This window comes from Microtus ochrogaster, unplaced genomic scaffold (genome assembly GCF_000317375.1).
Source record: "Microtus ochrogaster isolate Prairie Vole_2 unplaced genomic scaffold, MicOch1.0 UNK65, whole genome shotgun sequence".
Lineage (NCBI taxonomy): Eukaryota > Metazoa > Chordata > Mammalia > Rodentia > Cricetidae > Microtus > Microtus ochrogaster.
Window position 1 is genome coordinate 1,100,528 of NW_004949163.1, and position 10,190 is coordinate 1,110,717.

Here is a 10,190-nt window from a genome sequence, read left to right on the forward strand (position 1 = left end):
TTGAACTGTTTGCTTCACTTGTTCGATTCTTTTTGCTTTGTTTTTTGGGTTTCTTTGAGAGATTTATTAATTTCTTCTACTTTTTGTTTGTCTTTTCCACCATTTTTGAAGGGAGTTTTTCATTTCCTCTTTAACGGTCTCCAACATCTTCATAAAGTTATGTTTAAAATCATATTCTTCTGTTTCTTCTGGGTTAGAATGATCGAGTCTTCCTGATGTATGACCACTGGGTTCTGGTGTTATCATGCTGCGTTTTAGGTTGTTGGATGAACTCTTACATTGGCACCTACCCATCTCTTCCTTCAATTGATGCCAGCAGTATCTTTGCATCTTGGTCCAATCCTTGAAGTGCCAATCTTTGTCTTGGTAACTGTTCTTGGTCTGCTCTGTACTGTCACTGTCTATGTCTCAAAGGTTTTTGAGCCACCTACCTGCAGGACACTCACCTACTGGCTGGTTATAGAAGCTGAGAAAGGTGGGGTCTGGGTTTTTGTCCAGGTATGGAAGGCCTAGTGAGATATCGTGCTGGATGTTTGATCACTCACCTCTTGGACCTCTCTGTATAGTAGCAGGCAGTGTTTCAGAGTTCCACTGAGGTTTCAAAGGGATAGGAGGACTTGTGGGCAGGGCGGGATTTGTAGATTGCAGAGTTTGATAGCTGGTGTGGGGGTATAATAAAGCAGCCTACCTGCAGAAAATTCTCCTGCTGGCTGGCTAGAGAAGCCAAGACAAGTAAGGGAGAGGCCCAGGATTTTGCCCTGGTAGGGAGGGCCTAGAGAGTGAGGTGTACCACCAGGTGGCTGGTCACTCACTTCTTGGTCCTCTCTGTATAATAGAAGGCTATGTTTCAAAGAATTCCTCTGAGGTTGAAGGGGATAGGAGATTTGGGGGCAGGGCTGCCTACATATTTATAAAACATGAGACTCTTACTCTCAGGGTCATGAATTTGTGCCCCACATTGGGCACCATTTCATAGGTGTAAGATGCTCGCTCATTCCCAGTCACCCAGACCCGAAATAATAACACAGAAACTCTATTAATTAACACTGCTTGGTCAATCACTTAGGTGTGTTGCCAGCTAGCTCTTATATCTTAAATTAACCCATTTCAATTACTTTATATTTTAACACGAGGCTCATGGTTTACTGGTAAGGTTCCAGGGACTCTGCCTCCTTCAGCACCTACATGGCATCTCTCTGACTCTGCCTTCTGTTCTCTTCTATTCCCACCTTGCTTTATTCTGCACTACGATAGGCCCAAAGCTGATTTTTATTAACCAATAGTATAAAACATATGCACAACATATAGAGGAGAATCACGTACCACTAAACAGACAGAAACTCAAAGAAATACCACTGAAAACGAGAACAAGACAAGGTTGTCCACTCTCTCCATATATATTCAATATAGTACTTAAGGTTCTACCTAGAGAATAAGACAACAAAAGGAGATCGAGGGGAAACAAATCAGAAACAAAGAAGTCAAACGCTCACTATTTGTTAATGATATGATAGTTTACATAAGTGACCCCAAAACTTTTACCAAGGAACTCATACAACTCATAAACACCTTCAGTAATGTAGCAGGATGCAAGATGAACTCAAAAAAACAGTAGCCATCCTTTAAACTGATAATAAATGGACTGAGAAAGAAATCAGAGAAACATTACCCTTTATAATAGCCACAAATAACATAAAATATCTCAGAGTAACTCTAACAAAACAAGTAAAAAAATACATGACAATAACTTGAAATCTTTGAAGAAGGAAATAGAAGACACCAGAAAATGTAGAGCTCTCATGCTCTGTGTAGGTAGAAATAACACCAAAAAATGTCAATCTTACCAAAAGCAATCTATAGATTCAATAGGATTCCCAGCAAAATTCTTCACAGAATTCAAAAGAACAATACTCAAATTCATTTGAAAAAGCAAAAAACCCAGGATAGCCAAAACAATCCTGTACAATAAAGGAACTTCTGGAGGCATCACAATCCCTGACTTCAAGCTCTAATACAGAGTTACAGTAATGAAAACAGCTTGGTGTTGGCATAAAAACAGACAGGAGAAACAATGGAATTGAATTGAAGACCCGGATATAAATCCACACACCTATAAACATCTGATTTTTGACAAAAAAGCAAAAAAATATAAACTGAAAAAAAGAAAGCATATCCAACAAAAGGTGGTGGCATAAGCAGATATCAACATATAGACGAATGAAAAGAGATTCATATCTATCACCATGCACAAAACTCAAGTTCAAATGGTTCAAAGACCTCAAGATAAAACTAACCACACTGAACCTCATAGAAAAGAAAGTGGGAAGTATACTTGAATGCACAGGAGACCACTTCCTAAATAATATAACCCCAGTAGTACAAACACTGAAAACAACAATTAATAAATGAGACCTCCTGGACCTGAGAAGCTTCTGTAAAGCAAAAGACATATTCTACAAGTCAAAATGACAGCCTACAAAAAAGAAAAGATCTTTAACAACTCCAAATCGGAGAGAGGACTGATCTCCAAAATACACAAAGAACTCAAGAAACTGGTCATCAAAAGAACAAAAAATCCAATTAAAAAAATGGGGTACAGACCTAAACAGAGAACTCGCAACAAACAAATATAAATGGCTGAAAGACACTTAAGGAAATGGTCAACATCCTTAGTCATCAGAGAAATTCAAATCAAAACAACTCTGCAATTCCATCTTAAACCTATCAGAATGGCCAAGATCAAAAACACCAATGACAGCTTATATTTGGAGAGGACATGGGGTAAAGAAAACACTCCTCCATTGCTGGTGGGAGTGCAAACTGGTTCAGTCATTTTGGAAATCCGCATGGCGATTTCTCAGAAAATCAGAAAACAACTTTACCTCAAGACCCAGCAATACCGCTTTTGGGAATATACCCAAAGGATGCTCAATCATACCACAGACAGGGACACAAGCTCAACTGTGTTCATAGCAGCATTACTTGTAGTAGCCAGAACCTGGAAACAATCTGAATGTCCCTCAACCAAAAAATGAATAAAGAAAATATGGTACATTTACACATGGAGTACTACACAGCAGAAAAAAATAGTGACATATTGAAATTTGTAGGCAAATGGATAAAGCTAAAAAACATCCTATTGAGTGAGGTAACACAGACCCAGAGAGACAAATATAATATGTACTCACTCATAAGTGGCTTTTAGACATAAAGGAAACAAAAAACTGCCTACAATTCACAACCCCAAAGAACCTAGACAGCAAAGAGGACCCTAAGAGACACATACATGGATCTATACATAAAGTAGAAAAAGACAAGATCTCCTGAGTAATCTGGGAGCACGGGGATCATAGGAAAGGGTAGAAGGGTGAGGGGAGGAAGGGAGGGGAGCAGAGAAAAATAATTAGCTCAGTAAAAACAGAAATAAACTAAAAACAAAAACAGAAAAAGAAAAAGAAATTAGCTTTCAATGTTTGGAGGAAAAGGCAGGAAAAGAGGATGAAGTTGCCTGTTTTCTTACATTTCTGATCACACTTAAAGGCTTTTAAGTAGGCTTTGCTTAAAAGTATCAATCCCTTCAATCTTTAGAGGGGTCTGTTTAGGAATTCCTTAGTGTGGTGAAATACACTTAGGTGTTTTTAAGGTTTTGCTCAGGAAGACATAGGTTGGGGACTATAATCCCTCTGATTGTGTGGCCAGCTAGGGTTCCACCACAGAAACATCCTTCTGAAACTGATTGAATGAATTACTTGAGACATGGTGTTCTTTGAAGTTTTGATGTCTACACTCTTTTAAATGGGCTAATCAAAAGAAAATCTATACTATTTTTGTTAAATGTATGTGGCACTAAAATGCAAATTGAGTGATTTGAATTACTGTTATTATTCTTGGTGTGTTGTATAAAGATTTATTGATGTAAATGACAGGACAAACCCAGTACTTCTTAGTAGCCTCTTTCCTGATGGCAAGCAGTACCTTTCTCAGCATCTCTAGCCCTGGGCATCCCGGTCTCTAAACTTGAGCGAGCTGTTCTGTGGTGTGTCCTCCAGCTTGTGACAACCACTCACCTCCCAGATCATATCCCTCATCAATTTGGTTTGCTTGGTGAGGCGCTGCTGCTCTTCAATGCAAGCTGGAGCCTACTAATAATATTTTGCACACATATAAACTGGATTAAAGTTATCCGAACTTCAAGGAAAACTGTGGTTCTTTATCAGTTATTCAGGTATTACGAGACTAGGAATGCTTATTAGCTATTAAATATATATGAGATCCCATGTAAACAAAGATTATCTTCACAGTGGTAATGAGGGTACTGTGGCCCTACATCATCTCCAGCCCTACACAGTCTACTTTTTAAGGTAAGAAGTCTATCCTATACAACCTGTCACCAGACTGCAAGCCAGCCAAGACTCCTTAACCGATGAGAGTTTTAGTACTGAGAATTTCTGAAGTCAGCCTGTTTATTTGTCAGCAAAATGCCCTTTCCTTCCACCTTCAAACAACCCTATCTCCATAGGCATGTAAGCAACCCTAGTTTAACTCATTAGGTTACCCAGAAAAGAAAGGCCATGAAGGTAAAGAGTGGCGGACTATTGGGAATGAGAAGGGAGCAGAAGAGCATAATGGGAAAGGAAGGGGTATGATCTTCTATGAAAAGGCCATAATGTGAGCCATTACTATGTATAAACAGTATATGCTAACAACAGAACAACAAAACATGTGTCTAGAAACACAATCGTGCGACTCAGTACTTGAAAGCTTATGACAATTTCTGTTACCCTTTCAGAGTTACAACCATAAGAGATGCACAGCACAGAAATGTGTCTGAAGTGGTTAGTTTCACAACATGTGGCTGTGAACCGGACCCTCCATTTGCACCAAAACTAATTAGCAGAACCATGAACAGCCTGAACCTGCAGTGGAAAGTAAGGATTTTACTGACAAAAGTATCTCAGTGTGCCTTTAAAACACTCTTTGATATCTTGAATTTTAAAGATGGTTTATGCATGCTTAATCAAACTTACTTCTCTAATGCTTCTCTTCACAATGCTCTTTCTCTTCACTCTGAGAGGTCCTGCCAAGCAAATTGAGAAATGTCAATAGAATTTAGATAATTAATAAAAAGTGAACTTCCCCTTTCCAGCACTTAAATTTTGGTATTAGTCATCACAATTACTAATAAATATATCTCTCCATTTTCTTAGGTATCACTTTTAATTTCTTTCCTTTTGTGTAGTCTGAAAATACAAAGTACAGAATCACTGTGTGTCTTGTAGACTGTATGTAAAACATGTGCTTTAACCTTAAATCTGAATTGTCATAAAAAATACAAAACTTTTACAGTAATTTATACCACCTTAAATGCATACACATATGTATATAATATGCAACAGATTTAAATATTTATTATGTAAAAATAACCCAACATAATTTTATCATTCTGATCTTTACAGGGTTCCAAAGACAATGGATCCAAAATAAGCAGCTTTCTTTTGGAATGGGATGAGGTATGCATATTTATTTTGATTTTATTTTTATTAAAATAACTTTTCATATAATATATGCAGATTATAGTTTCCCCTCCCTCAACTCCAGGTCCCCTGTGTATCCCCCATTCAAATCCACAGACTTTGTCATTCTCCTGAGAAAATAGGCATCTAAAAACAAGAAAGAAGAAAATAATAATAAGCTATATAAAAACAAGGAAACCTGAATAGGACAAAAGAAACATGAACAGAACAAAAGAGCCAGAGAAAAAGCAGATAAACACATATAGACATAGAGACCCATGTTTACACACCAAGAAATCTCATAAGAATCAAATACCATAATATCTAAGGAAAAGACTTATAGATATCTTTAAATGCCCAGACAAAGCATTATGAGTCACTAAAAAAACCTTAAAAAAAAATACTATTTGAGTTCATTTTGCATTGGTCAACTACTGTTAGGAATGGATCCTGCCCTTAAGTGTGGTTTGGATACCCAGTGAGACTCCATGGGAGAAAATGAATTTTTCCTTTGCAAGCGCTTTTCAACTGGAGATAACTTCCAGATAAAGGATGAGAGCTTGTGTCCATTTTCCCCTCTCAGTGCAGGGACCCCATAGGGCTTAAACCTCATGCACAGATATCATGGAAAATCATTCACCTGATTGTGAATGATTAAGGTTATGAAGAGTATGTGCTATTAAGTGCACTATTTTAAAATATTCTAATATTTTGTGTGCATTGTCAAGGGTAAAGGTGAAGAGTTCAAAATTTGCTACAGTGGTCCCATGAAACAGCACAAGATATTTAAACTGACTGCTTCTACGAAGTATGCATTCAGATTAGCTGCCAAAAATCACTTCGGCTCCAGGTACACTAAATTATTTTCACTATTGAAAAGTCTATAGTGCCATGAGACCCTGAGACTGGTGTTTCCACTTTAACATATCCTTTTAGTAATTACAGTGAAATAGCCGTCTTCCACACATCAGGAAACACACCTCCGGCACCGCTGCCTCCTAAGTTGAAAGAAGCAGGAGTCTATCGTTTGTGGCTGGAATGGTGTGCCCCAACAAACCCAAACCCAAATGACATTCTTACTTATGTCCTCGAGATGGAGGAACCAAGATCTGTAAGTGTCCTGTTTGGGGGCTATGATCTTTAGCCTCATCTCTCAATTCCTTTTTATACTCACTTCTCACTTGGAGGGGGGAACAACCTTGAGTTCCTGTGTTCTGAATGGGCTCAGTGCAGGGCAACTGTTGGGCAAGTCTGCATAGGTTGCTCAACCTCAACTAGCTCAAGGCAACAGCAGCATCTCTGCACTCTGCTCGTTCTATTCAAAGACATCTGTTAGCATTTTCAGCTCCAGCCCTGTTCTGCCTGACTCTCTGTGGTCACAGATACTTTCAGCACCTTTACACAATTCTGCCAAGCTGTCGACCTTCATCTCAGTTTTCTCGTGTGGGTGGGCAACTATTTCATTCCATTTGGAGCTTTCAAATCTGTGTCAAAGAGCCGGTCAATTTAAACAGCAGCCACAAATTACTATGTATAAGCCACAAAATGTTAAATGGAAGAGATAACATTGAGACGTGTTCTGGGTCGTAACTAATAGGCTCATATAATATCAGAGCTGGACAAGGCAACCCAATAGGAGGGAAAAACTCCCAAACAAAGGCAAAAGAGTCAGAGATACACCCACTCCCACTATTAGGAGTCCCAAGAAAGCATCAAGCTAACAGCTGTAACATATATGCAGAGGAACTGGTGCAGACCCTTTGGGGTTCAGAAAGTCTAAGGTACTTTCTCAAGACCATTAAGGTAGATAGTAAGTTGAAGCTAGAGCTTGAACCTAAGTTTTGTTCCTAAATTCCCTGTCCTCCATTTTCAGAGATTCGGTTTTAAACCTAAATACAATGGAGAAAATCTCTCCTGCATTGTAAGACATCTTCAGAGAAATACTGCATACAAGTTTCGGGTATGTGTAATAATATAATAATTGGTGTTGCGTTTTCATATAAGACTAAACTCTTCGCTGGAATAAATGCTTGTTTTTTTTCTTTGAAATGAAATTTTGCTTTACATTTAATTCTTGGAAATGCTCACCCAGCTGCACATTACACATTATCAAAGCAGACGTTTATTTCCAATGTCCAACAAAATATTTTCTTTTACACAAACAGATTTTTGCCTGCAATCTGGAAGGAAGAAGCAACCCCAGCAGAGAAGTAAAATACTCTACTCGTCCAGCCAAGCCTAGATACCCAAAGAAACCATATGTAGTGGGAGAAATTCAAGCACGCCAAGTAAAAATTGGATGGGGTAAATAATTAGTCTATGTCTAAAATTTGTTCTTCCCATAATAACTGTTAAAAAGAAATCTTTCTGCAATTGCTCTAAGCTTAATAAAATATTCCCATTTGCTTGTGAAATATCCTGCCAAATAAATAAGTTTATATAACTCTATTATTTTTTTCTAATTTGCTATGAATTTCCTATAGCTAGCTTAATTATTCACACTTGAACCAACTTTTGAACTTCATATGGATCCTTAAATAACCAGCTTCCAAGTAAAATTTTAGACAACATAGTTACCATAGAAAGAATTCTGTATCACAGATAAATATCAGCTTAACCTAAAGTTATATTTAAACACATTTATTGCCTCAACTACATAAATTAAAGTTATTCCCATATTCTTGTCATTTTAGTTCCTTATCAAGAACTTTGAAATACTATCTAAATAGTTTGAGTGATATCAAATGTATATAACTTGTACTAGGTTTGTAGATTATTACTAGTATACAGATATAAATACAACAATGAGACATGTTTTTTTTCTCTTTGAGAAGTTACAATTTATGAGATAAAATTTTAGTGAAAGACTTGCAACCTTTTTCTAGAATCACTTACAATATGTTTTTCTTTTTAGACTCCCCCAGAGACAATGGTGGGATGCACATTTCAAGTTACAGTTTAGAAGTCAGTGAAAATTCAGATGGTGGTAAGGCAATACACATTTTAAAAGATTTTAATTTGAAATAATCTTACACTCATCTAGAAGCTATGAAAAAATAGTACAGAGTTCCCTAGAAAAACATTGACTTAGATTCACCTAATAGTAGTGTTATGTAGCCATAGTACAATTGAAAGAACCAGAAACCAATAGAAATACACAGCTGTAAAGCCAAACCACATAATGTAATTGGAGTCCTTTGAGTTTTGACAAGAAATCGTTACTTACTGATCCCTTATACTTTTGTTTAATTCTACTGGGAACAGAATAATTTATTATAAAAAGAATACTGCATTTCTCTAGGTAGTAGTGGCACACATGTGTAATCCCAGCACTCAGGAGGGAGAGGCAGGCAGAGCTCTGTGAATTGGAGACCAGCCTGATCTACAGAGTGAGTTCCAGAAGAAACCCTGTTTTGAAAACTCCCCCACAAAAAGATTATTGGAACCACTTATGTTCTAAGATGGTTGTTCCTTAGCATATATCATGCATATATTAATTATGGGGATTTGAAAGTTAGAAGTGACCTATGAACAAAGTGAGCCAATTTGCTCTTCTTCCTGCAGCAAATCTCTGGAAGATAATCTACAATGGCACTCTTCAGGAATTTCTGTATGATGGCCTCCAACCAGGCACTACATATAAACTGAGAGTCTTTTGCACTTCACCTGTAGGCAAAAGCCAGGTAAGAAATCAGAAAGGGGATTCAAACAGAGGGTTGAAATAAACTGTTATATTACTGAATGTTTTCTAAAGCTGATCTCCAATTTAGTAAAATAGTAAAATATTTTCTATCTCTTAGCCTTCTGATGTATTGAAAATTCAGACACCCACTCTACCTCCTGCGTCTTATCGCTCACTACCCTTAAACAGTAAAACCAAGTGCAAGGACAGAAACCTTCTCCTTGGTAAGTAAGGCTTCCTTACATGATTGACAACTGTGCCTAAGTTTCTTGTCCTGTGACTATTTTGAGTGCCTGTGTTAATATCATCAGGCAAAGTTTCCTTTAAGTCTGAATTGAATAATTCTTAGCAAACCACTGCTTGGTAACAGAAACCTAGCTTTTTAATGTGTAAGTCAAATTATGAGGTTAATAGATGTAATAAGCTTGGCGTCTCTAAGTATTTTAAGAGAGGAGTCTTAACTCACTCCACAGTATATTGTATTGTTTTAAAGAACCATTCCTATATACTAGAGACTTGGAATGGAGCTAAAGGATAGTGTATGTGTTTAGCATAAACAAAAGTGGGTTCAAACACTAGTACAAAAATAACTAATTTGGAAAGAGGGGAACTGAACGCATTTTACATATTTTATAGGCAACCAATCCATTAATCGGAACTGGGAAACAGTCATGCGTGGCAAAAAAGCAAAAGGTCCCTGGAATGACAGAAAGGAGTATCCAGGCTCTGTAAAGAAATGTACAGTAAGTAAACGACTTCCTGAAGAACCCACAGTTTCTGGCTAAAAACATAAAATAGGAAAAGAGAAGTGGCACTGCCCAGGTGATCCGCCTGAACTTCAGTTCACGTTCAGTGAATACATGCTTGCACTGTACTTTCCGTCCAGGTAAGGAGTGACCATGCCTGCAAAGTCATGCATGGGTTTGTTTATTTGTATGTTTGTTTAATTTGTAGCTTGGATCTCCTTCAATGAAGTGTGAAACTGTACCAGCCCG

At 37.5% G+C, this 10,190-nt stretch overlaps 1 protein-coding gene across 1 annotated transcript in view; it reads left to right on the forward strand.

Moving 5' to 3' along the window:
• LOC101997049 (fibronectin type III domain containing protein 3C1-like) overlaps positions 1-10,190 on the forward strand; it is a 122,510-nt gene that overhangs the window by 105,144 nt on the left and 7,176 nt on the right. The window contains exons 10-19 of the mRNA XM_026777420.1: positions 5,457-5,510; positions 6,242-6,363; positions 6,450-6,624; positions 7,387-7,473; positions 7,679-7,817; positions 8,428-8,499; positions 9,078-9,196; positions 9,314-9,419; positions 9,832-9,938; positions 10,150-10,189. Of these exons, the coding sequence (XP_026633221.1) occupies positions 5,457-5,510; positions 6,242-6,363; positions 6,450-6,624; positions 7,387-7,473; positions 7,679-7,817; positions 8,428-8,499; positions 9,078-9,196; positions 9,314-9,419; positions 9,832-9,938; positions 10,150-10,189 (1,021 nt within the window). The remainder of the gene's footprint in view (positions 1-5,456; positions 5,511-6,241; positions 6,364-6,449; positions 6,625-7,386; positions 7,474-7,678; positions 7,818-8,427; positions 8,500-9,077; positions 9,197-9,313; positions 9,420-9,831; positions 9,939-10,149; position 10,190) is intronic.